Source organism: Molothrus ater, chromosome 25 (genome assembly GCF_012460135.2).
Source record: "Molothrus ater isolate BHLD 08-10-18 breed brown headed cowbird chromosome 25, BPBGC_Mater_1.1, whole genome shotgun sequence".
Lineage (NCBI taxonomy): Eukaryota > Metazoa > Chordata > Aves > Passeriformes > Icteridae > Molothrus > Molothrus ater.
The window spans coordinates 1,251,160-1,278,414 of NC_050502.2; the positions used below are offsets into that span (position 1 = coordinate 1,251,160).

The 27,255-nt window shown below is 48.1% G+C and overlaps 1 protein-coding gene across 2 annotated transcripts in view; it reads right to left on the reverse strand.

Moving 5' to 3' along the window:
* KDM5B (lysine demethylase 5B) overlaps positions 1 to 17,265 on the reverse strand; it is a 59,413-nt gene extending 42,148 nt beyond the window's left edge. The window contains exons 1-4 of one of the 2 annotated variants that reach the window (XM_054517286.1): positions 16,774 to 17,265; positions 4,238 to 4,315; positions 2,843 to 2,965; positions 1,789 to 1,959 (exon numbers count right to left, since the gene is read on the reverse strand). In XM_054517286.1, the coding sequence (XP_054373261.1) occupies positions 1,789 to 1,959; positions 2,843 to 2,965; positions 4,238 to 4,315; positions 16,774 to 16,911 (510 nt within the window). In that variant the 5' untranslated portion in view covers positions 16,912 to 17,265. The remainder of the gene's footprint in view (positions 1 to 1,788; positions 1,960 to 2,842; positions 2,966 to 4,237; positions 4,316 to 16,773) is intronic. The other variant, XM_036398379.2, reaches the window with a different exon arrangement.
* Between the last annotated feature and the right edge of the window lie 9,990 nt (positions 17,266 to 27,255).

Here is a 27,255-nt window from a genome sequence, read left to right on the forward strand (position 1 = left end):
TACATTACCACTGAACAGACACACAGTAACAAACACCTACACAAGAAGCATCTGGGTAAGCACCACTTAATAAAAACATGTGAAAGGAAGCCAAAAAGAATCTCATTTGACATGATACTCAAAAAATGTATTGTAAAACAAACTCACTTGAAAGACAACACTGTCAGGAAAAAAAAAATCAAATTAGAGTGAAAAGTGAGCTAAACCCAGCTTATTTCTGTGAATTCTCTCAGGTCATTAAAAAATCTGTGTCTGCTACATATAGGAGGGGAATATTTTAACTGCCTGGGGAGGGGAGGAGCTAAAAAAAATAAGTTAACCCTACATGCATCACTTGTCTAGAACTGCCTCCACATGGGTTTGGACAGATGTCAAGTGCTCATTGCAAGACAGAGCTTGAAAAGTCATTTAAAATGAAGCATGTCTTCATTTAAGGAGGTTTTTCCTCTTCTAAAAGAGTTAAATACTGAGCAAACCATGAAGTGAGTGTTAACTGTGTGACAGACACTCTCAGGAAATTTCTATTCCCAGGATACTATGGTACCATATTCACTATTTTACAATTTAAATTAGATCTTTCCCTGTGCAATGGCACCTCAAAAATATGGCAGTAAAGACAGGTGTAACAAACACACAAGCTCAATAAAAACTCAAAAAGAAATCACAGTTTTCAGACCTAATATAAATGCCAAGTTTTCAATTAAATGCCTTTAGAAAATGGTGCTGCTTTCCATTACTTAACATGAATGTTTGAGGGAAGCCAAATTATTCTTGATCCAGCAGATTCCTTAGCATGAAGATTTTTATCTTCAACTCTATTTTGTTCTTATCCTGTTTGCAAAAGACCCCTTTTTCTGAAGAGCCAGCAGAATTTAGCTGTTCTTCACTGAGAAGTGATTGTCACTACCTACAGAAAAAGTCTAATTCTAACCTCTCTGGACTTACATCAAATCCCTTCCTCATTTTGGTAGCTTTGTGTAAAGGCCTGTGTTGATTTCTGTACACAGAGATATTGCTTGTAACAGGATTAGGGCATTTATTGCTTAAAAAAGGTCAGCACTCCTATCTTTGAAAGATCATCACGGAAAGAGCATTTCAAAGAAATAAAAACGGATGTTGGCAACTGCAACCAATTTTGGTTTTCCAAATAAATGACTGCTGCTCTAAAAGATCAGACCTATTCCTCATTAGAGATTACACGGCCTCCACTCTCAATCAACCCTGAATTATGGTTTAATGGCCAAATCAAAGATTGATGACTAAGAAGGATGAAGATTTAAGCTTGAAAAATATCCCAAGTCATGCTATTAACATCACTACAGCAGCCAGGAAGCTTTCTGCAACTTGTCCCCCTTAGTGAACGTGCCACAAGCCTGCCATGGCTTGGCACAGTCCCTGAGTCACTCTAGGCACGTGCCCACTCAGGCCCACAGCACTTATTGTGGCAGAGAGATGGACCTGGAATGTTCCATGAATGCAGCAGGACTTGGCCTTACAGAAATCATTACAGGAACATCCCTTATCATGAGGCTTTGGTAAACTGCAGAGAGAGAATACCAACAGATACTGCTGGAAACAGGAGGCAGAGGCTACCTGGGAGGACTAATGCTAAAAACTTCACTTCTAATGAAAAGTTTGCCTGTGGCTTCCTGAACTGCTGAGCACAGCATTTGGTCACCTGCATGACACCAGGCACAAAATGCAGCTTCACAAACATTCCAGAAACCAAGAGAACCCTCCCAGAGTGGCTGCTACATGAACTGAGCAGTTGGTTTCAGCACAGCTTACCAAGAGACTCGCCCCTGACTGGAACAAGTTGTAGGGGTAGAGAATTCGCTCGTAATGCGCGCGGATGTGCGAGCCCACGGCTTTGCCAGGAGCAAAGCCCATCCTCGTGGCTATTTTGGTCCATTTTCTCTCCTTGCAAACCACATCAAATCCTCCTTGTTCTGCAACTAGCTAAAAAGTGAAAATAAAATAGTCACATATTTAATGGTAAAACTACCAGTGTTCAAGGAAAAAGGCAAGAGGACAGCATTCCAACTGACATTTTAAACAACAAAAATATAGATTTAAAATCCACACTCGACATCGAAGTTGTTTTAAGGCAATAGCTGGAATATGTAACATATAGCCTGTAATTCCTGTAATATATTCCTGTAATTCAGGAATTACAAACTTGTTGAATTTACAAAGAAGTCAGCACCTGTGTTCCATGCGCACTCAGCCTACTCTGAGAAATTATTTGGCTGCAATTTGTCACTTTGTATCCCAACACAACTTTCTAGCACAGGACACACAGTCCTTTGCACTGGAACAAGTGCTATAAAATAAGCTTTAAAACTCCCAATAGAAACTGCCCTAAACATAAAAAAAGAGAAAGAATGTATCCTATTGGAGAATCCCATCTCTTGCTATCAGTATACATGAACTTCTCCACAAGTTTAACAAGTTTCATCCTAAAAGTAATTTGATTTATTTTCTTCCACATTTCTAATGGAAATTTTTTTTCTCTCACTTTTGTCATTGTTCAGGAACTTTCTCCAATTAAGCCTAAGTTTATTCTTAACCAGTATACCCAAGCTCAGTTTTAAAGAAGAGCTGTAAATTTAAGGTGATCTCCTAGCCCACAGGAAAACTTCTATGAGAATGTATTACTTACAGTCTTTCTCTGATAATTTATTCTTACTCTTACTGTCCCATTAGCTATGTTAGCTTAAACAAAGGAATACTTTTTCCAGCTTAGATATACCCCAAAACCTCCCCTGACCCACTGTGATACCACCCCAGGAACTGAGATAACACAGTAGCTCTTCAGGATAGTTTTTCATAATGGTCTTACTCTGTTAAGCTGAAATAAATCCAAGATCTTCCTCTCCACATGTGGAATTTTCAGTGTGCATCCTTGAAGCTCCCAAAACTTTGCAATCTGGTCCAGAAAATTCAGCTTTACACGAGTTTGAGCCTGAAACCAACCAACCAAACAAGTGAACTGCATGCTAAAAGCAGATGTAGGTTTTGTATAAGGTTTACAGCACTGCAGCTGGAGCTGCTTGCCCAGCTTTGCCCTCTGCAAGAGTCATTTTCCATTTTTCCCTCTCATCATTTGAAGAAAAATAAATTCCATGTAGATATCATTGATGGTATTTGTACCTTTCCTTGAGTCACTCTTTGTTACCTTTTACTGCATTGAGAAAAGTACTTTGGGAGAACAGCCAAACAGTGATTACTGCTAAAACCTCCCTAAACCAGCTGCAGAGTCAGGATTTATTGCATTTACTACATTAATCATTGCAATCGTTTATTACTATTTGGTTTATTTGCAATAACAAAAAAATAAATCCCTTTTTTTTTAATTTTTGAATTTTTTTTCTGTTATCCTTTCTCACAACTGCTTTTGTTTCACTTTCAAGGATACAAATGGGTCAGGGCAGGGAAAGTCTGGCTGGCTGCACAGCAGTTACCACAGTTAGATCACTGCACTGCTGCTATGTAAGAACAGTAACTTAAATTTTGGCTTTTTTTTTCAGCACATTTTCTAATCTTAAGGTAAAAACTGGCCACATCTGTACAGATTAGCTTGTCTGCAAACTCCAGGGAGCTCTGAACAGCTTGTGGTCACACAAATCACCCCCTTAGCATTCCAAGCCAGCAGCTGAGCCCTTCCCCAGCACTTCACACGACCACGTCAGGGCTTTAAAAACCAAGAATCAGGAGAATAATCAGGCATAGAGTCACCATCATCCCCAATGGTACCAGCACTGAGCCAACCAGGATCCCTCACACTCCCCTTTAGTGTCAATTCATTGAAGCAGTGAATGAAAGTGCTTGTGAACAGCAAATTTCCACAAACTGAATCCAGATTTTGCAATTGTTTCTTCCAAAAGGCTGGCTATTTTTAAAGCACTCCAAGTGTTTCATCTCTTTTCCTTTTGAAAGATGCTGTATGAGTACAAAATACAGACCCAGATCTATAGCCCTGGACAGTTTAACTACTTTGAAGCACCACCTGTGTGGAAAAGGCCTAAATTATGTTCCTTTAATGAGCATTAACATTACTTTTATGCCTGGAATGTTTCTAACCAGGTTCTCAAACAGATGAATTTCCGTGCTAATTAAAAATTGCTGGTTTTGGTCCAAAGTGCTGTCAGCTCATGGCCAACTCTGGCAAACATCACCTCCCAAAAACACACAGACACATTTGGGAGCAGAAGTACTGCTCAGCTTTCCAGTTTACCTCCAGTTCATTGAGCCTCTGGATCCTCGGTGTGAAGTGAAGCTTGTCCACATCGCACGCGAATGGAGGCTGCCAGTCCTGGAAAACAGAAGGGTTCCATCAAAAGAGCAGGAAAAGGAAAGGAGTTCCTGTGACAGTCAAAGCCAGGGGAGCCCAAGGCATGAAGATGCCCCCGTGGCCTCCAGAGCCTCCTCAGCCCCACCAGAACTTGGTGCAGAGGGGGCTCAGCAGTCCCAGCCCGACCCAGCAGGGAGCCAGGGCTGTGCTGACACCCAAACCCCTCAGCAGGAACAAGTCAGCAGCAATGGTGAGATACCTGGAGTGAGTGTCATTGCCCACCCCTTGGAACACTCCACTGTGCCTCAAAAGCAGATAATGGAACCACAAAATCAGTTACATTTTGGAATTGAAACCTGTCCTGCACTGTAAGCCTCCACAGAGCCATGGAATCATTAAGGCTGGAAAAGCCCTTTATGATCATTGGGTCCAGCTTTGAAGCCCAGCACCACCACCACGATCACCACTAACCCATGTCCCCAAGTGCCACATCCAGAAATCTTTCCAACACTTCCAGGGATGGTGACTCCACCACTGCTCTGGGCAACCTGTGCCAATGCTTAACAATTTCTTTGGCTGCAAACATTCAGGAAGAGCTGGAATATGACCAATTAAAAAAAATATTATTATTACTATGATAAAGTACCTGCAACTGAAGTGTTATTTATAAACACAACTATAAAGCTGTTTTATCTTTTAGATCTCTGACAACTACTGCACACTCTTGGTTTGCTAATACACAACTTCACAAAACTAAATTAGATTTGATTTAAACTTGACAGGAATTTATTACATATTATGTTATCTTATTATCACTAATTACAGAATGAAGATAATGCACAAATGAGCTACTGACAATGGAGTAAGACAAAGCTTTGCTTCAGGAAAACAAAAACCTTTCTTCAGCATTGGGTGACGGAGGCAACTGAAGTAAGACCAGCATCATAAACACAGTATTTTTTATTTTAGATTCACAGACAACATGAAAATTGGAGTTAAAACCAATCATCCATGATTTCCAAAGCAATTATCTTACAAACAAACAAGAAGCAAGATTCACCAAGAGTGTGGAGAAGCTGAAGAGCAAAGAGAGCCACCAATCCATACATTTTACCAAGCTTGCATTGATTAATCCAGACCTCAAAATCGGTAGTAGAAGTTTTCTGATCCTGCAAGGCACTTGCAGCACATCACAACTTGACAACTCCAATTGGAATTAACATTTGAATTGGAAATTAGACAATGGTAGGGGGTCAGGAAGATAAGTTACCCAGAGAATACTCAATCCTTGACCAGTGGGACACATGTCTCGATTATTTTCCTGCTTTTAACCACAAGACAGCCTGGTGCCCAAAGATGTGTTCTTGAGAAACTCGATAACACTAACCCTTCTTTGACTGCCTATTCTCTATGCCAGAAAACCAAATGCAATGAAACCACCAAGGCTGAGGAAGAGAACTGACATTCTTCTCTAATATCCTGTTGTCTGATGAGTCATTTCGAGCCCTCAAGCTGTAAGATGAGAAGCATAACTGGGAACAACCAGGGCAGGATTTGAAGTATTGTACTTCAACAGGACAAATCTGACACTCAAGCTGAACCAACTGGTTACATCATGAGTCACAACTCCAGAGTCTGCTCTGTACCAAAGACAGGGAGACAGGAGACAGGCACCAAGACCAAGAGGGGACACAGTGGCAGTGACACACAGGACCCTTGAGACACTGGGGACTGAATTAAACTGCCCAGGGGAGAACTGTAGGGAGATTTGCTTAGGCTGAGAGTAAATGAAACCAACCAATGAAGCCAAACCAGCTTAGGCTGTGCTGCCTCTGGCTTTGCTAAGCACTAAGTCAAGGCTGTTCCCAGGTGGACTGTGCATTACCCCAAACCAGACCCTCTAACAAGGCTCTGCAAGGGACAAGAACCAGGAATGAGGTGAACACGGGCAAGAAATTCAGCTCATGTGGGCAGTGATACCACGTCTGAAACTGTCACCAGTCTAGGCTGCACTTCAAGGCCACCACCTGCAGTTACTGGGCTGGCAACACGTCAGGGAAGCCAAGGAAGGGAGGGCACAGCACAGGAGACTTCTGGTTGGGCCACGTGTCTGCTGGCACAGGCTGCTGCTCTGGGCAGAGCCCAGAGGAAAGCCTGCATGCCACTGGGCACAACAGGAGGAACAGGATCTACCTGCTCCTACAGGCTCTGGTTCTTGCTCAGACTAAAGAAATCCAGCTCCAAGGACGCCTAGGGCAGACACAGACCCAATCCAAGTCAGACAGCACAGAGCAGGCGAGCCCCCTCTGCTTACAGAAGCAAATGAGGAAGTTTATGTGCATGATCTTACAGAAACACCTCGTTCACAGCTTGGCACCCGAAACATCCTGCTCCAGAATTAGCTGATTATCTCCATGATCTCCACGTGTCTATTTATTACTGACTGATGCATGTTTGGGGACAGTCTTTCCTGTTTGGCCAAAGACACTGGCTCTGGCAAAGCACCAGTCACCTACTGTGTTGGAAGAGTAACATGACTCCAGACAACACAAGCTGCCACAACAGGCATTTCCTACTCCTGCAGCTCTGAAGTTTACCAATGACTGAATGACCAAGGCACACACCAAGACGCCCTGATGGCACATCAGCTGTTTCTCAAAGACAAGCTTTGTGAACTCCATTTATTCAACAGTATTTTCAGAAGGCGACTTTTCAGCCTATCAGGCAGATGGGGTCATCAGCCAGAATCAAACATTTAACAGCCTTAAAAGTGTTTAATTTTCAGCAAGGAGAAAGTCATTGCAAGAGCTTCTGCTGGGTGATGGTAAATTGGGTTAATGAGAGGCAACACAGGATTGACTCCTGAGGTTTTTAAGCAGGTACCATAGAATATGTTGAGTTGCAAGGGATCACCAAGTCCATCAGGATCATCACATCCAATTCCTGATCCTGCACAGACACCCCAACAATCCCACCCAGTGCCTGGGAGCGTTGTCCAAACACTTCTTGGACTCAGACAGGCTCAGAGCTGTGCCCATTTCCTGGGGAGCCTGTTCAGCGCCCCAGCACCCTCTGAGGGAAGAACCTTTTCCTGACATCCAACCTAAACATCTCCCAGCTCAGCTCCAGCCATTCCTGCCAGTCCTGTCACTTGTCATGAGAGAGAAGAGATCAGTCCCTGTCCCTCTGCTGCCCCTCAGGAGGATGTTGAAGACCCCAGTGAGGTCTCCCCTCTAGGCTGAACAAACCAAGTGACCTCAGCTGCCCCTCATGAGGCTTCCCCTCCAGACCCTTCACCATTCTCATGGCCTTCTTTAGGATGCTCTCCAGTGGCTTCATGTCTTTTTTATATTGTGGTGCTCAAAACTACACCAAGGACTTGAGGCGAGGCCGCAGTGGTGCAGGTAGAGCTGATGGAAACAATACCATACATAATATATCACATTCGATTATTATAAAACCACTCCTGGCCTTACAAACACACTACAGCACATCCCACTGCACACAAACTGTGTCAGATGACACTGCTGCAGACCCACAGCCATTCACCATCTGGAGAAATGACAGCAGGTATAGCAGACAGTCCATCCTGACTGTCACTGAGTCATTTAAAGTCACAACAAGTTTAATTTGGGGCATCCAAACTACTCAAAGTTGATATAACAAATAAGGCTAATATTTATCTTTCTCTATTCCACAGTATGGCAAAGTCCTAAACAAGATGCTTTCAACTCTTCTTTAATAAGTGTATTATTTACTCAACAAATATCTTGGGCACATTTTGAAGCACAAGTTACCAAGCCAAATGCGATGCTCGCTTGCAGGCCCATGAAAAGACATTTCTGTGAGACAGAAATGCCTTTATGCACTTGGAAAGGCAGCAGCACCACGAGAGGGAGCTTCATTGTGCAGGATTCACTTGCCAAGCTGCTGAGCCACACGAGCAGCTTTGCTGGGGAAGAGACCAGCCCCCACCCCCAGCTCTCCAGGCTCTCTTCCCTAAAGCTCCTGCCTGGCAATCAGTAAGACTTGCCCTCTCCATCCAGCTCCTCAAAGGAACTGGTTTGGATTTTCCTGTTTGAAAAAATTAATTTTTAAAGTGTAAGAAGTTCAGTTTGAAGTGTCTTCCAACAGCCATGCTGGGCATTAAGTATATACAGAGAGCAAGAAGATAGCAATTTCCTAAAAAAAAAAAATCAGGTGTTCTTACTCCACCAGGACTCTACATTTGAAATTACTCTACTGTGTTCTCTTGTCTATCCTGACTGTTGTAAGCCTACAAGGGACAAACAAAATCCTGTGCCCACCTTTGCCTGCAATTGTTATAAACCTATAAACCTGTCATCAAATCCAGGCAAAAATGAGATTGACTTCAAAATTCCAAACTCTTCTATAAACTTGAGGGACAAATGCAGCCATGCAGAAGGCACGCTCTAAGGATCACATTAATATTTCAAGCAGTAATGTGAACTACAAATGGTCAGCAGAATTATTTCTGTGATTTCCATATTCCAGCTCCCAGATGAGCTGTTCCAGGGATGTCAGGCTTCAGAGCACTGCATTTCAGCTGGCAAACCTGCACCTCACCCAAACTGACTAATTAAAATTTAACCACCCCCACCCCTATGAATTCAAGTGAACAAGAAATTACCAACCTCCCTGCTAAGCCGTTCTACAAGTTGGTTGGCTTCAGCTTTTCTTCTTCCCTTATCCTCATGTCCTTTATAACCAAATCCCTCGTCTGCTGGCTGCCAAAGCAGCTATTCCTGAATCCTTCCCAGAAGAAATGTTTCAAGACATTTTTCAATAAACAAATACCTTTTTCCTTCTCCTTACAGAACCAGCTTTCCAGTCCTGCAAATAAAAGGGGTTTTTTCCTTTGGCTTTTTTTCTGAAGTCTCTTATATTTTTTCAACATCTTTTGAAAACTGCAAGTAGCATTTTACTTGCAGTCTCTCCCATGTCAGACACAAAAAAAAAGACAGCTCTTTCATTATTTTGCTAGACAGCAGCTCATAGTAAGATCCAAAGGAATATCTTAGCAATTCTTGCCAGAGAAACACATTCATTCAGTAAACTGCAGCAATTCCCCCCTTCCTGGGATGCCCACCCTGTGAGCCTGACCTACATTCTTTGTTCCCACATCTATGATCTTGCCTTGGCAAAGGTGTTCCATGATTGCTGCCTCTGAGAGGAAAGGAGCACACTCGGTGACTCAGGAGGTCCCTTTCAGCCTCCTGGTTTTATGCCTACATTAAAAACACACTTGGAGCTCAGATGGCAGAATCCACACAAACCCATTATCACCCGGCAGTGGGTCAGCCACAAAGCTCCTGTCTAACGGGAACTAATCCCTCTGTGACCCTGTTAAAGGCTGACATCAGTTGGAAACTCCAATCATCAGCTAACCCAGTTTGTGATGAACAGTCCTTCCTTGGTCATTTTAAATGGTGCCGATTTTCTCATCAAACCCCCTGAATTCCTCCTTGCCAGTAAGGGACCCTGGGTGCACTAACCCACCTCAAGTGCAGAACTCTCCAAAAAGGAGCCTGGTAGGGTATTTCTTATTTGAGACAAAATTGGGCTCTGCTATGTATTGCAGACTAGCAAGGGAGAACAGGCTCGACCACAGATCCTTCCCATCTGAGAACCACAGCTAATGAAAATGAGTGTACAGTGGGAATCACGTCTCTAGATCCCAGTGTTTCTGTGCTAGCTCCACAGCTGGAGAGAAATAAAGGCTCAGGTAAGCTGGAGATGATTCTCAAGCACCAGGGCAGGCTGCTCCTTGGGACCCAAAGGCAGAGGGGACAGAAAATACACACAGGGTTTGAACCCCTCTACAGAACAGGCAGGCAGGCTCACGCACAGGAGATGCCAGGCTCCTCTCCATGGAGGCACCTGCATGCAAGGGACAGATACAGCACCAGTGTACCAGCAGCACTGCAGGTACAGCTGGGGATGGACGGGGTGTTGGGATCAGCAAATCCCAGACCCCTGATTCACTGCAGAGCACTGACCAAGACCCTGAAACAGAGCATCCTTCAGGCTGGGGCCAGACCCAGCTGTGGCTGTGTGAGGGCACCAGACCCCAAGAGCTGCTGCCACCCCCCCTCACATGGACACACTTTGCTCTGATCCCCAGTACATTCCCAGAGTGTGTGACTGGCAGGGACAGTGCACTCTGTTCCTTGGGCTGTCCCATCACAGCCCTTGCAATGAGTCCAAACCCTCTTCAGAGCCAAAACTGGCAGCTTTCAAACCTCGAGTTCACTCCCAGTGCAACTCAGACTAGGAAAAGACCTGAATTTCACAGCCACCCAGAACAGCTATGGACAACTCCACCAGCCTCAGCCATGAGCAGCTGCAGAGCCCCAGCTGTCCAGGGATTCCCTGCAGCTCCCACCATCCACTGCCCTGGCTCTCCACAACATCCTCCCTTTCCAGCTGCTCAGATTCACCATCCAGGTAAAGCACCTGCTCCAGGAAGACATTTCACTCAGGCACTCCTAAGGGCAGCAGGCTGGAAGATCCCACAAGTTCTTCTTGGCTTCTAAAAACGCTCAGCCTGGTCTCTGGACATGGACACAGCATTCTCCCCCAGCACATCTCAGACACAACCCAATCATCTGGGATTGAGAGGAAGCACATCCTGGTTTGCTTCCATCCACTGGCAGCTTTTGTTTCATTGCTGGGCAAGGGAGCCATGTTTAGTTTTAAACTCCATTTTGAGCTATGAGCTATCTTAAGTTAGATAGAATTTCTGTAATTTTTTGTTTATGTTATTCTTGCCCCATATGGAAAGCTCTAGACTAAATTGTTTCATCTTAAATTTTCAATGAGCTGAAGAATGTATCTTGAAAATCCCTCACTGAAAGAAACTGAGGCAAGGAAAGGAAACTCTCAATGGTTTTTTAAGCCTCCCCCAATGTTTCAGTGTTTCTGAAGAGCAGAAACCACTCATGGTGACCACAGCAGCCCTGTGCGTGGCCACTGCCATTAGTAAAATAAATAATAAACTAAAAAGAATTATTCTTTTGCATATTTTCTTGCTAATTAGAGATCAGTAAATAACCTACTCTGAATTTACCTGATTCCACAACACAACCCCTGTGATGAATATGACAAGTTCCTCATTTAAAGCCAACATTTCCTAACGACCTTGGGCAGCAGATCTATTTTTCTTCACATGAATTGACAGCAGGGGAACAGGAACCTCAGCACTCAAATATCTCTTCCCCTCCCAAAACCTCATTCATTCTTGACCCCAAAAGCAGCAGATCTACCACTTTGCACCCTCCACTTTCCCCTTCCAGCTGATCCTCTCTCAGTCAGAAATGCCCCGTTTCCTGACTCACCTGAGCCTGGCCCCTGCTAGGCAGGACCAGGGGTTTGGGCTTGGCTTGCCAGGACTGACAGACGTGGCAGCACCTCTGGTTTCTCCCACTGAGCTCACTTAGGTGTTGTAATTGAGTTACCTCTGTGTTTTCTTTTTGAGAAAATCAACTGACTGAGCCTCTGTGTATTATCAAATCTGAAGGATCATCACCATCAACTTCCTGCTTCAGACAAAGTATCACAATTCTCTGCATTAATTCCTGTTTTAATGGTGGTTTGTTTTACGGCTCCAGGACTAGATTGCCAGAACCCTCAGTCAAGCTGCTCCAAAACTGAACCGGTTTTTTGTTTTGTGTTTTCTTTTTCTCCATAAAAATGTAAATAAATCAAGCAACCAGCTGAATGAGAAGCCTAAACAGACCTTAAGAGGTCTAAACAACATTTAAATCAATGTTGCTCCTCAAAACACGTCCCAGGAGGAGGAGGAGGTCCATTTCTCCCAAGCCCTGAGCCTTTAGGTTTCACCACTCAGGCTCTGCTAAGGTTGAATATTTCAAAATTCATTATTTCATGTGCTGAACTTTTCTGATGCTTCTCTGTGTCCTCTCCAGTTGTCAATTTTTTTTTAAATCCTCCAACGAGTGCGAGATCCTGAATGCAGAATTTTCTACTCTCGTGCTGCCACAGAGGTAAAATCCCCCCATTTCTCACTGAGAAACTCCAGAGCTGCATGCACTGCCTCATCCAGAGCTCCCATTCCACCATTACACTGCTCTCCACAGGGATCCACAGTTATTTTTCTATTTACTCTTTCCTCCTCTAAGATGCTCTATGCTCCTTTGTTCCAAAGGTAAACCTTCTCATTGAGTCCTACTTAAGTGATTACTGTTTCATAACATCCACTGTTTATTGGGCAACTGGGATCCCTCTAGAGCAACGAGCCACCACCATAACTCCATTCAGAATCACAGTTTTTGCTCGTCTAGACTTGTAAAGAAAATTACCCTTGGCTTGAGGTTATGAGACACCATTAGAAAGGGATCCTTCATTACAAACAATCATTAGTAGTTGAAACAATTTGTGATTTGGTGTATTAATTTTGCACAACAGTCATTTCTGTAATTAGAATACTGATCACAATTTCTAGATCTCAGACAACAATAACACACAAATACATGGAATCATGGAAAAAAATAAAACTAATTTGACCACATCAGTGTCCATACAAATGTATTCCACACTATCACCTTCCAAGTTCCTATCCAGGACTATTCCAGACATTCTTCCATTCTGGAGCTAGAGGGGGTCAACTATTGCACCCACAAAGAACTTAAGGAAATTAATTTTCCCCATTCTCAAGTTCACCAGTATTCCAGGATTTACTGAAAACTGACAGTCAATAATTTTGATAACTCCTTCAAATTTCCAGCTCTGCTAATACAGACTTTCTAATCTTTAGTGCTTGGTTTAAGTTACTTGGAAGCCTTAACAGTACTTCTCCATATTCACATTATTTAAAGCAATAAAATTTAGCCTGGATGTTGTCAATTTTCATGCTTGGCCTTGGGAAAGTGATGTTTCTAGTACATTGTACAATATTCTGTATTTTGAAAAGCATTCATATGTTAAGTAAGGCCTAAGCAATCATTATTTATTATTTCTTCACAGCAGCAAAGCAACGATGCAATGAAGTGAAGGAAGAGTCCATCTTCAAGAAAGGCTTGGAGCATTTGATACCACTCCTGCTCCACACGTTACCATTAACTCTTGAAGCTAAGCTTCACATTTATGAGACTGTTTGCTTCCATTAATTGCTATTAACTACTGACCTTGAAGAACAACTCCATTCTCAAGCAATTCTTCATTTGCCCCCTATATGCCTGCCCTCACTGATTTGCAGAGCTATCACAAGCTTCTAGAATATAAGTCCATCACTTGACACGCCAAGTTTTGGAGTAAACTTAGTTTATTCCAAACTATCAGATACTGTTTAAATGAAGAAATGCTAATGAAAGATGTTTTTGGTTCATAGAAGGAAATTCTAACTACAAAATGGCACATGATGGACTGCAAGCAAGTTGTACCCCACCCACTTTCCTGCATCCAGCTGCCCCTTCCCCCGCAGATCCGCAACAGACTCAAATTTAAATCTCTACTTTATACAGCTCACGGACTACCAGGAACAACCCTCATCCAAGCACTCTGCTGCCAGTGGGACTCCCTACTCATACCCCACACTGCTGACAAAAAGCCACAGAGAGCAGTGCCAGTGAGCTGGTTGTTGCTGCACCCTCCACTGCAGCATCTTAGAACCCCCAAATGAGAGCAAAACTCAGTCACTGGTGATGGCTGGAACAAACTGAACTGGAATGAAGGGGAGGAAAACTCCTTTTGAGCACTCAACTGGAAACTGCCATGCAGAAATTGCACCTCTTGTTATATTCCTGGATGTTCTTTCATCTTGTGAACATGCAGTGATCCCCCAGAATCCTCTGTCTTCCACCCAAATGTCTTCTGCACATCAGCTACCTCGATATCACCTCACTAAACAAGTCACTGTCCTCCAAAGCTGCTACAAGAAGCCACTGCAGTTGCGGTTTTCTCTGGGCCCACCTGGTTCTCAGCTAATGCCAGCAGAAAGGGACCAGAGAAAGCCCTGCTGCTGGTCCTTCAAGCCCAGGCAGCTCTCCTGTGCATGCTCAGGTGCTGGAGCATCCAAGCCAGCTCTGGAGCAAGGACTTGTTCATAAATAAGTGGGGAAGCTACAGCTGGGCACCACCAGCCTCACACAACATTACTCCACACTGCTACTCATATACAGAAACACAAATTCATCTGCTGATAACTATACAGCAGAGTTTAAGCTAAAATAATGCCAGCCCAAGATCAAATTTTCAATTCCTCTCTCGGCACAGATCCTGACAGTTCATGGTGCTGCCTACCTGCTTCCCGGCACGTAACCAGACTGCGCACGCCGGCAAGAGATTCCCTGGGATGCAGGAGGATTCCAAAGCCCAGCCATCACCAAACAAGGCATCCAGCTGGAGCACACACACTGCTGTGCAGAGGGCAGTGCAGCCTCCAGCTCTTGGTATTACAGACCCCTCGATTACACCAAAAAGAACAATAACTGAATATTCACTGCGGCTCCTGATCGCAGGGGGAAGGCCAGGAACTACGTCAACTTAAAGGGTTTTCTGGTCGCTTTGGAAGAGCTCCCTCTATGCTCCAGGCCGCTGAACCAACCACGCACTTCACAAGTCATCCCAGGCATTATCCAGGGAAGATAAAGCCATGGGAGCTCAGCTCTCCCAAAGCCAGGCTCCACAGAACCACCCGTGCTCAGCCCTCAGCAGCTCCAACTATTTCCATCCTGCTTCTAAATGCGCCCAAAGAGCTGATCACACGCCAGGCAGGCACAACACCTGGTGTAATATCTGCTGCAATACCTGCCCCTTCGGGAAGAGGAGAGCGGCTGAAAACGCAGTTGCAGTGAGTAATTCAGTCCTTTGGAGGGCTGTTGATTTATGATCTCCAACAGATAACCTCCTACAAGCAGCTTTCTGATAAGGTTTTGGCTTTTTACACAGGCAGCCAAGAAACATGGGATTTTTTAGATGAGATGCTTCTAAAACAAAGAGACACTCCCCCTCAAAAACATCCAAACAAACGAAAAAATAACCCCCTCAAGAAACCCAAACAAACAAAAAAAGCAGTTCTGGTCGCAGTTGCTGAAACATTGTTGGCAACTTAAAACCCCAAAACATCTACTAAAAAGTACTACAGAACTTCAGTGGTGACTCTGTAACAAAAACCATCTTACCCCCTTAACTCTGAGCATCTGGCTGCCCTGCATGAAAAGAAGCCCTGGCACATTCTACCAGGACACAAATTCAAGAGCGATCTTCACACAGCAATCGGGGATTATTCCTCCAGAGAGCTGGAACACCTTCCTTCCTCTCCAGCAGGATTCACATTATTCACTCTGCCACAAACATTTCTGCCACCTCTGACACTAACTCAGCAAGTTACTACTACTATTTTAATTCAGAAGGAAAAGAATGGACACAAGAGGAGTCGCAGCAACAACCAAAACACAAAAGTGAGGAGTGTGTGTTTCTGAACACTATTTCTTTGAAGCCAAAGTCTCACTCGCAAAACTTCAGCCTACAAACTGTTCAGTCAGCTTCTCCCCTCGCTGGAGGAGATGTAAGCTCAGTGCCTGTTTAACATTCTAGTTGTTGCCGTCATGTTAACTGCCTCACCTGGCTGCACCACCCCAAGACTCACACCACGCTCCACTTAGGGGAAGAGCAATTCACTCAAAATAAAGATGATTCACACATTGTTTAATTAGATTTTTTACTTCCAGAAGCCCCTCTCCTCACCAGTGCGGGTGTTCATACCTTTAAACAAACTAACAATTCTGACTCCACAAAACTGTGGTTCTAAGATCGACACAGCATTTCTTAGTAAATTGAGTCGACGAACAAGAGGAAATCAGAATTCATACCCTAATTTTGAGCTTACTACACCATCGGTTGAGATGATGATGATGAAGATGAAGGCTTACTACTTCTTCCCACTGTGGATTGCATTCTAAAATGGTGGCCATGTCTGTCTAGGCTTCAGCTCGCACAGCCACCAGCCAAACTCACGGCTGCGGAGTTTGGTGTTGTCCAACTTGAGGAACAGTTCCCTGCGCTAAAAGTGCGCCGAGGCCGGGGAGGCCGCGGCGGGGCCGGGGGCTGCGGGGAGCGGGTCCCCCCCGGCCCCACACGGCCACAATGCCAACATGGAGGGCAGCACCCCGGGACCTCCTCCGGGGTTCGGCGGGGCCGCTTCGGGCGCGAGGCCCCGGCCAACCCCGAAAGCCGGGGAGAGGCCGGGCCCGGCCGGGGCAGCTGCCCCCCCGCTCCCTTCACGGCCGCTCTGGCGACTCCCCCACCGGGAGCTCCGACACTTAGGAGCCACTTCGCGGGGGCAGCGGCCGCTTCCTTCGGTCCCCTCAGCCCCAGCCCAGTGAAACTTCTGAGGGGCGGCTCCGCCTGCCCGGGGTCACCTGCGCGGCCGCGGGCCGGGGGGAGCCGGGCCGGGCCCCACACAAAGGCCGCTCCCGGCGGCGCCATGCGGGCACTCACCGGCGGCGGCCGCACCTTGCAGATGCCGGTCTGCTCGGCGATGGGCCGGATCTTGTGGATGAAGGCGAAGGGGTCGGCGAACTCCTCCCAGCTGGGCTCGAAGACGGGGCACTCAGGCGGGGGCAGGAACTCGGCCATGGCCCGGCCGGGGCGGCCGCTCCGCTCCGCGCTCCGAACAATCTCCGGAGCCGCCGCGCTCCGTGCGCGTCCGCGGGGGGGCCGGGGCTGGGAAAAGAGTCCGCCCGGCCCGGGCAGGGGAGGGGGCGCGGCTGCCCCGCCCCGCCCGCGCCTTTGTGCGGGGGCCTGGGGCCGGACCGGGGAAGGCCCGTTGGGGGCGGGGGGAGCAGGCAGCGGCGGCTCCTCTAGAGCGCGACCTGGCCCGCGCGCGCCGATCCCTCGTTCGCTACCGGGCCCCGGCGGAGAGCGAGGCCCAGAGAGCGCCGCTCACCGCGGCCGCTGGGGGTCCCTCCCGGTGCCCCCCGCCCCGCCGGGCCGCAGCCTCGCGCCCCCCCCCTCCCGCCGCCTTTGTGCGCGGCCCCTCGCCCCGGGCGCGCTGCGGCCGCTCCCCCCAGCACCGCTGGTTCGGGGAGGCCCCCGGGCCGCGCTCCCCGCCCGCCGTGCCCCCCGCGGCCCGGCCGGTCCGTCCCGCCCCCCCGCGCGGGGCCGCCGGCGCTGTGTTTACATGCGCGGAGGGATCCGCACAGCTGACAGCGGACCGCAGCCGGTGCTTCTTTTTTTAAAGAGCCTCTCCGCGCGCCGCCATTGGCTGAGCACGGGTCGCGTCACGCGCGGGGCGGGGCCGTCCGCCTCCGCGCGGCCGCATTGTCTGCCCCGGCCGCGGAGCCCCCGCGGCCCCGGCCCGGCCCCTTTGTTCGGGGGGAGCCGGGCCATTGTCCTGCCCGCCGGCCCCGGGCAGCGCGGGGTAGGGAGCGCACCCGTTCCCGAGGGAGCTCCGCGAGGTGCCTCCCCCGCGCCCCGGCGGTTACCGGGGCTCCCCCCGCTGGGGGTCCCACACTGGGCGGTCCCGGCCCCAGCAACGGGGCTGGGGGGCGGTGCCGGGCGGGGGAGGGGCGGCTCCGCCGCAGCAGGCGCCGCACGTAGCGCACGTGCGCGGGGGGGCGGCCCCGCCCCCGGCCCGGCCCCCCCGGCTCAGCCCCGCCCCCGGGCCCCAGGGACCCCCGGCCCGGCACCGCCCCCGGGCCCGAGGGACCCCCGGTAGCGCCCCCCGCACGGAAGCCGGGGCTTCCGCGGCCCCTGAAGACACAAAGTCACCCTCGGTACTTCAAGTCACCGGTCCAGAGAGGAGCCAACGCTGTGCTGTCACATCCGACAATGAAACAAACAATTGCAACTTTTGAGACGTGCACACAATGCTCAGGGTGTCATTTCTTATAAAACTTCACTTACCGGCTTCAAATTTCACTAAAACTCAGAAAAGCGTCCCCTGTTAACTGCCGTGGCTGGAGAAGTAGCACCGAGTTGCAGAGCAGGGGATCGGGCAGCAAGGCCCTGAGTTCACCCCCTGCACGCTGCCACAGCAGGGATGGATGCTCATGGAATCAGCTCCGTGTCACACAGTGCTCCCACCGCACGGGAACACCTGCCCAGATGGGATGAGAGGAAGCTGTCAGCTCTCCACGCTGCTGCTCATGGTTACAGTGAATCAAAAATTTGCACAAAGTGCTCAGGGCCAGTTTATTCCTCACTTAAAAATGAAGGAAAAAAAGCAAGCAGACACAGCTTTTGTAAAGCATTTGTGCAGGCAGTGTCACAGGGAGAGATCCTCGCCTCTGAGCTGTCCCTGCTGGAGCCGCCCTGGGGGGATGCAGAGGAGCAGGACCCACACCCCGGGGACGGCCCCTGCCAAGGGCACAGGACAAGGCAGCACCTCCGAGCCTGGCAGCACAGGCTGCTCTCCATCCCACCCCGGGCGCAGGGGCCGTGCTGGGCCAGCGCCGGGGCCAAGCCGAGCTCTGAGTCAGCACCCGGCCCCAGGCAGCGGCGCTGAGCTGAGCTCTGACAGTCCCACCCTGGCAGGGACACAGTGACAGTCCCACCCCTGCAAAGACAGGGTGGGCCCGGAGTCACACCCAGGTGCAGCTCCAGGAGCCCAGGCAGGCTCAGCTTCTGGGAGCCCTGGAGAGTCCTCAGCCAGCAGGGGCATCTCCAGTTTCCAGGAGGCTCCTGTCCTTTCCTTCCCCGAGTTTGACCTACATCTGATAGAAATCACTATATCCCTCTTCTTGTACAAAAGCAAGATCAGGTTTAGTCAGGGAGCTTTAACCATAGATGTGAAATGCACCATATCTGTTTGTACTTCCATTTACACCAAGAGACCCCACGGTACAAATCACCAAATATCACCATCTGGAGAGAAAATGAAGCTGGTTGATCACCTTCCAACAGCTGGTCTGCAGCACATCCCAAACTTGAGGGGCTCTGGCAAGGAGCAGAACACACTATCTTTGAAACTTTGGGTCTGAGTGTCCCTGAGGGGCAGGGATGTTTGAACAACAGTGGATTATGGTGTTCCACAAATAAATCCATTTCTGCAATGATTCCCTGAGGACTCCTTTCATCAGAGCTGAAGGACCACATTCAGCAGGACTGTTTCTGCCACTTCTGTCACATCTAAAGGCCTCCCATGGGGCTGTCATGAAAAAACACAGACACAGGAGTTTTACTTGAGTAATTCTGATGGAGGAGAAAAAGCACTTGCTACAAAGATCTGAAGATGGGCAAAGCAGGGAGATCAAGGGATGACCCAGGGATAAAAAACGGGTGCCTTGAAGGGAGGGCGAAGTGGCTCAGGGGTGGATGAGATGGAGATTTAAGGTAAGCAGGAAGCCCTGGAGGGTCTGTGCATCCCATCAAGCATCTTACTTGTCTTTCCTGCTAACCTTGTTACTGCTAATGAAAACACTTCATCACCACAAATGTGTACTTTTGCACGTTGCCTTCTCTGTATCTTCCCTCTGCTGTGACATCTGCAGTATTTGTTCTGTTCAGGGGATTAGTGTGGCACAGCACTGTCTGGCTTAGAAACCCAATTCCCCAAGTGTTAGAGGCACAAGCTGCAGGAAGAAAAGCTGATTTCCCTCGGCTGGAATGAGAGTGCAGACATTCCTTCTTCATGGTTCAGTTGACTGCCATTAATTAACCTTTTATTAGATGGGCTTTCTCCAAGCCTGTTCCATTTGTGCCCTGTGAGCAGAATTCCCCCATTTGCTGCAGCTCAGTGTTAACCCAGGAGCAGCTGCAGGGCTGGCAGGGACCAAGCAGGGACAGTGAGAAATAAGGGAGCAGGACTCCAACACACAGTGCAAGGGCCATCCAAAGGGGTTGTTAGCCCAAGGTGAGGAGTGCCAAGGCTTCCAACTGAAGCCAAGCATTCTTCACCACATCAGGGATTTGTTCTTGGCAGCTCCTCCATCCTCGCCCAGCTGTGAGCTCCAGAGTATCTGTCCAGAACATTCACAGCTGAGCGTCCCTTTCCAGGCTGCTGCAGCACAGCTCTCCTCACACACCATCTGACTACAGGAGTCCCATCAGCCTGGAGGAATCTTTAGCAAATCTTTTGTGTTTTCTTGGATGGGCACCATACCCCGAACTTCCCTACTAGTGCAAACTCCCCTTCATTCTCCTGCACCAGCCATCACCTGCCTGGAGCACCCTGTTCACACAGCCTAGGCTGACTTGTTTGCATTTATGTATCTGATTCAGACACTGCAAGGAAGATCACAGAATCCCAGACTGGTTTGGGTTGGGAAGGACTTCAAAGCTTATCTTATTCCACCCTCTGCCATGGGCAGGACACCTTCCACTATCCCAGGTTGCTCCAAGCCCCATCCAGCCTGGCCTTGGACACTTCAGGGATGGGGCAGCCACAGCTGCTCTGGGCCAGGGCCTCAGCACCCTCACAGGGAGGAATTCCTTCCCAATATTCCATCTAACCCTGCCCTGTGGCAGTGTGAAGCCATTCCCTTGTAAATGGTCTCTCTTCATCCTTCCTGTAGGCTCTCTTCAGGTACCGGAGGCTTCAATTAGGTCACCCCAAAGCTGCTCTTCCCCAGGCTGAACAATCCCAATTTTCTCAGCCTTTCCTCTCAGGAGAAGTGCTCCATCCCTCTGATCAGCTTCATGGGCTCCTCTGGACTCACTCCAGCAGCATCACCTCCTTCCTGTGCAGGGGACCCCAGAGCTAGATGCAACTCTGCAGCTGGCGTCTCATGACAGCAGAGTAAGGATAATCAGGTTAATCTTTCCCCCTTCTGTGTACCTACCATTCTGGACCAGCTCTCCTCTTCAGACAAAGGTTGGCTACCTTGATCCAACACACCTTCCATCCCAGTCTGGGTCGGTTTGGTTTAATTCTGTGTCACAGCAAGAGCTGCCACTGCAGCCACCTGCTCCAGCCCTGGTGCCATCAGCCTGGCACAACAGGAACACTGAGAGGAGCAGCTTTAGGAAACACCATACCCTGGACTTCTGAGCAGACAGAAGATATCTGCTCCTGGGACACTGGAAAAGCCAAGCAAACAGCTGCCAGAGGCTCTGCAATGAACAATACTCAGGGAAATCTGGTAACATTCCAGAAGCTCCACTCCAGAATAACCCAGAACTGATCTGGACATCCTGCCCAGGAGGTGCACTGCCATGTCCAGGGACCATCAGCACCACCTGGGAGCTGAAACCCCACTGAAGCCAAAGCCCTCATTTCATCAGCACAGTCTGGCCTAATTAAAGCTCTACATGTTTAGAGGAGTACAGGGCAGGGAGAGATGTGCTGAGCTTCTCTGCTCTTTAAGAAAATAGGTTCCTGGGAACAAACAGATTTAGTAAGCAGAACCTCTGACAGATCAAACCAAACCAGTTTTCCTGGGCAAGCCAACAGCCTGCACAAACCTGCAACGCAGTCCAAGTGTCATCATCAAGGCTAGAGAAGGGGTTTACATTTTCCAGCTGCTCCCAGAGATGGTGATGCACATCAGTCCTTGAGAAACAGGGCTCTTAGTGACAAAGCACTGTGATCTTGGGATCCTGGTCCAAATTATGGAGTATTCTGAATACACTGGGCTCTGGCATTTACAGCACAGCTCTCAGCTCAGATACTGCACTGGATCTTGCTCGGATGCCAGGCCAGATCTCCTGTCTCACACTGTGCCCTGGGTGAGGCTCAGCAGCAGCACTCAGATGGGGAATTAAGGACTTTGCTGGCAACTTTTACTACAACAGAACCATTGGTTTTAATCTAGAGATGCCCTGGTATGCCTCTGCCTTTCCTCCAGAAGCTGTCCCTGTCCCTCTCTGCACTGCTCCCTGTGATCCCTTCTGCACTCCAGGGGAGCCAAAGAGCCCCAGCAGCTCTGAACTCCTCAGGCTGGAGCTGTGAGCACAGGAAACCCTGCTGAGGGGCCTGCAGAGGGGGCAGGCAGGAAACCTGAGCCTGGGCTGTGGGCTGAGAGTGGCCGAGGACAGAAGTGCCCCAGCTGCACACAGGTCCAATGGGGACTGCAACAGCCAGGTAAGAACAGCTGGTGAGCATGTGGAGCCAATATGGAAGTTCCCCTGCAGTTGTGCAACTGCCTTCAGCATTACTTTTATTAATAAAATTCTCTAAGTCCCTTACCCTATCATTAACTGCTATTAAAGCTGAGTAAAGCCTTACTCCAAATCCTTGCCCAGACTACCCTAAGAACAAGGATAAGCAAACCACAGCTGTTGGAAGTGCTGGAAAGGCAGAGCTGAGGTGCTGTTTCACATGCCTCACCTTGCTCTCAGGCAATCCTGACTCACACTGAAGAAATTTGGGCTGTACCTTCCTGTGCTTCAGCATGCAAGTGACAGCAGTGTGGGACACAGCCTGCTTGCAGGCAGGACGTGCAGCAGGTGGGATTCTCACAGTGTGGAGGCTGGCAAGGGACCTGGCACCAGTGTAGCACTGACAGGCAGTGAGGGTGAGGCTTTGAAGTTCATTATCTTAAGGCAGGTGCCTAAAATAGGTCAGAGTAACCTCACCCAACCCCCCCTGCTGCTCTGCGCCGACTGTTCAGGGAGCCTGGGGTGACTGCTCAGCCCCAGGCCTCAACGCTTGAGAAAGTGAAGCCCTGGCAACAACAGAGCAACTTGGGAAACACACTTTGCCACAATGTATAAAACCACAAAAGCCTATGTTTTTTCTCAGAAAAAAAACCCACTGAGGCATGAAAATCCAACTCCTCTGCCCCAGCCCCTTGACTGCAGTGAAACAAAGTGCCATCACCACCGGTCCCCCAGGAGGATCTGGGCTCAGCTGTGGTTTCTGCCAGGGCAAGCAGAAGCAGCAGAACCCCCCCCCAGCTCAGCAGAGTGTGCCCTGTGCCAGCCCTGCACAGCCTCTGTCACTGTGTGTGCCACCTCAAGTGAACCCTGCCCCTCCCACGGTGCCCTGACACCCCCAGGCCCAGGCAAGGAGAGAAGCTGGTTCTGCAGAAAATGTTTAATTAGCAAATCTTGTTCCTAGTCAGGCTTCCTGCCTCTGCTACAGCCAAAATCCCCCTCGGTTACCCAGACACGCTCCAGGACTCGCTCTCAGACACACCAGGGGTGGCATTACCAAGGCACTGAGGACACTTCATTAACTTGGGCAATGGCACAGGATTCAGGGATCCTTGTACCCAGGTACCTGCACTGCCTTCCAGAGGGATTTACACTCTCAAACTCTCCCACCAAGCTACTAGCCAAGTTTCAACCAGCAAGTACACACAAAGCCATCTAAGCACCTGGGGATCCCTTAAAATACACTAAAAATGTACAGTCCAAGGCTGAACAGACAAGTTTGTTAAAACTTAATCAAGTCTGTTAAAATCCAAGTAAAAACCTGGGTTTTAAACCACTCATTCACTGACAAAGAGCCATGGAAAAACTGCTCCTAAAAGGGATTTAAAGGTGCAGAAATAGTTGCAGATCACTTGAGTACAATGGAAAATATGCAAGAGCTACATGAATTAAGGCAGAGAAGACATTTCAGTCAATGCTGATGGCAAAGATGACAGTGTCAGCAAAGCAAAGGTGGCAAAAACCCACATGAATCACACCAAGGAAGACTGATAATGTGTATGGGAGATGGAACGCAGGTTCAAAGCAGCTGGGGAGCCAGCAGGCATTCAAAGGGGAAAGAATGGCATTAAACAACCTGCAATGGAAAGAATTTAGGAGTTTACAGTCAAAAATTAGGCCTCCAAATGTTCAGAGTTCTGAGGGAGCTTCACAAAGGAATCTTAGCTTACTGTCTTCATACCTGGAACCACACACATCTGAGGAAGATGATAGGAAAAATTCAAGGTCTCCAACAGACCTTTGAGCACCCTCCACAAGGAAGTAGAAGACTAAACAAGAAAAGCCTTTAGTGACCACAAGTACAACAGTAAGGGTTACTCTTCATCTGCCAGCACCTACAATTAGCAAGAAAAAAAAGAGGTGTATCAGCACACAGGTGCTTCAGAGAAGTGCCTGCACTGATCATGTATGAGTGTTTAACGCAACTAGCCCAAAGTAAACACAGTCTAAACCAGTATGGGGTCAAGCTGCCTCCCTCAGCCTCATCAGGCAGATCCAACACATGCAGACACTCAGCAGACATGAAGTACTTGCAGGCAGTGACAGTAATGAAGCCAGTGCACATATGCTCTAATAGACAGAGCTGGAGCCAAAACACTCTGCCAGGATCTGCAACAGCAGTGAACAAGCAAAGAAACAGGCACAGAATTTGAAAACACAGAGAGGAAGATAAACACTAAACACAGCAACAAGTAAAACAAGAAACAGGAGTACTCTGCATGGAAGTGCCAGTAACTTGCTGGAATGATGAGGGAAGTGAGGAAGAGGAACCCCCATCTCTGGGTGCCATATGTTCATATGATCACAGCAAGGCATTAACACCAGATTCAAAGGCATTTGTGGACAATGGCAGAAACTGTTCTATAGCATACTGAGACGTGACTGGGACACTTCCATGCACACATGGGCCCTGCCTTCCACATAAACACATCACAGGAATTGTGAAGAAAAAAGGCAGAAACCATTCTGTCCCACTCAGCAGGGAGCAGAGGAGTCTGTGGTTCCACAGCTGCTGTAGCTAAGCCCTGGTACCCCAGTTCCCTGCTCCAGCACCCAGCTGCTCCTACACTGAGTTTGGGGGAGCAAAGGAAAACTGGGCCCTTCTTGCAGAAGGGATTTTTTTTTCTTTCCAATTTAACACAAAGCTCAGTGCCAAGGCCAGTGTAAGAGTGAAAACATGATTGTATGTGTGAGACAACAGGGACAGTGATAGCCAGCAGGTAAGATATAAAATGTACATATATATGTATACACACATATATATGTACATATATATATATGTACATACACACATATATATATATAATATTTACATATATAAAAAAAGTAACTCAGCATAGGGCATTGCTGTGGCAACTTGTGCAGAATTGCACAGAATAAAGTCCTGAACTGCTGGAAGACAGCACCAGGCTCAATGTGGGACATCACAATCTCTTGAGAACACTGCACACCAGCAGCAGCACCCAAGGCAGGTTCCACAACAGGGTTTGGAAATAACTGAAAAGCCACAAAGATCCCCACTCTCAGCAGAACAAGTGAAGTGCAGCTTTTGCAAGTGGTGGTGAGGTAAGAGCACGAAATGCATTTGACAGTTGCATCCACAGAGCTCTATCAAAAGGAAAAGCAACACAAAGATGCTGAAGGTCTTTGCAGCCTTCTTGAAGAACATTGCTTGGAATTCCTCCCTAATTTGAAGTTCTGCAACAAGTCCCTCACAGCAGCCACCTCTGAAACAGGAACTGGAACACTGACAGCCAGTAACCTCAGGGGTTCTTGTCTAGGAGAAAGAACAGATGAAAACTGCAGGGTAAAAATCACAGAAACATTGAGACTGGACAAAAACAGAGTCCAACTATTCCCCCAGCGCTGCCATGTTCACCACTAAACCATATCCCAAGTGCCACATTCACAAGTTTTTTGAAAAAAACTTTTCCAAATGATGTGGTGGAGTCATCAGCACTTCCAGGGATGGCGACTCCACCACTGCCCTGGGCAGCCTGTGCCAGTGCTTGGCCTCCCTTTTGGGAAGACATTTTCCCTAACATTTAATCTCAATCTCCCCAGTGACACTCGAGGCTGTTTCCTCCTGTCCTGTGCCTCGTCCCCTGAGAGCAGAGCCTGACCCCATCTTGGCTGTCCCCTCCTGTCAGGAGTTGTGCAGAGCCAGAAGGTGCCCCCCGAGCCTCCTTTTCTCCAGGCTGAGCCCCTTTCCCAGCTCCTTCTGAGCGAGGTCTCAGAGAGTTTGAGCCATTTCAGACAGAAGAATTTGTCCCAGTTTAAGCCTCCTGAAGTCAAACACAAGTTCTGGATTTGACAACAGCAGGCACTTGCTGCCTGGTGTGTAAGGAGCAGAGACAGGTCTGCAGATAGAGCTCAGCATAGCCTCTCACCACTTCAATCCAGAACTATTTAGAGATGAAAGAGCTGCAGCTTAGGAGGAAGCCACAAACAGGCCCTCAGCACGGGGTGATGGCAGCTCAACATCACCCATCACCTCCCGAGGGGAGCAGAGCTGCAGGGGCAGAAATGCCTCAGGCAACATGTCTGGGGCAGCCCTTCTGGAGCCCTGATCAGACCCACATGGACACAAACCTAAGTCATCTGGAACATTCTTTTCAACTTCTCTCAACATCTGATCTCCAGTCCCAGTCCTATAAAATGAATTTCAATATTCCTGCCTGTGATCAGGACGTGCTTGCCGCTTTTTTTAAACCCTTGTTCCTCCCTCAGCTTTGCAGCTGACGTATCAAAATCACAGCTGCACATATTGAGCCAAAATTGAGAGACCACTCACACATTTACTCGTGTCACACAGAAGCCTGGAATAGTTCTTAAAGCCAAGATGAGCACATCCAGTGGGCTGCAAAGCTTCATTTTAAAGGGACTCAGATCCACCTCCTTTTTTTCTCATAAAGACTAACTCACTTAAGACTTCTCCAGTCTCTCTGAATTTTTAATAACTGTTCAGCATTAGCAAAAAGTAATTCCTGAATGTTTCCAGAATGTTTTCTGGATCTTCAAGCTTAGTATTTACAGCTGTTGTTTTCTAGCAAACATTTGAAAAGAAGAATTTAAGTTTTTGTGCCCAAGTACCCAAAGCTCCTGACACAGATCAGGGAAAACAAAATAATGCTACAGAAAAAATGGGAAACCTGCTCCTGAAAGTTGGCTGGAAGGTTGAGAAAACAGTGTAGTATCTCAAGATCTAAGAGTATCTTTAGACAACTCAACACATTTTATATCACAGGAAGCTGGCCATGCAAAGGAGGGTCTGCAGAAAGCCAAGGAACAGGGACGTGACAGCAGAAAGGCGGAGACCAGGGTTTAACTGACTCAATTCACTGAGAGGCTCCACAGACAGCACCAGTCCTCATGTGACTCTTG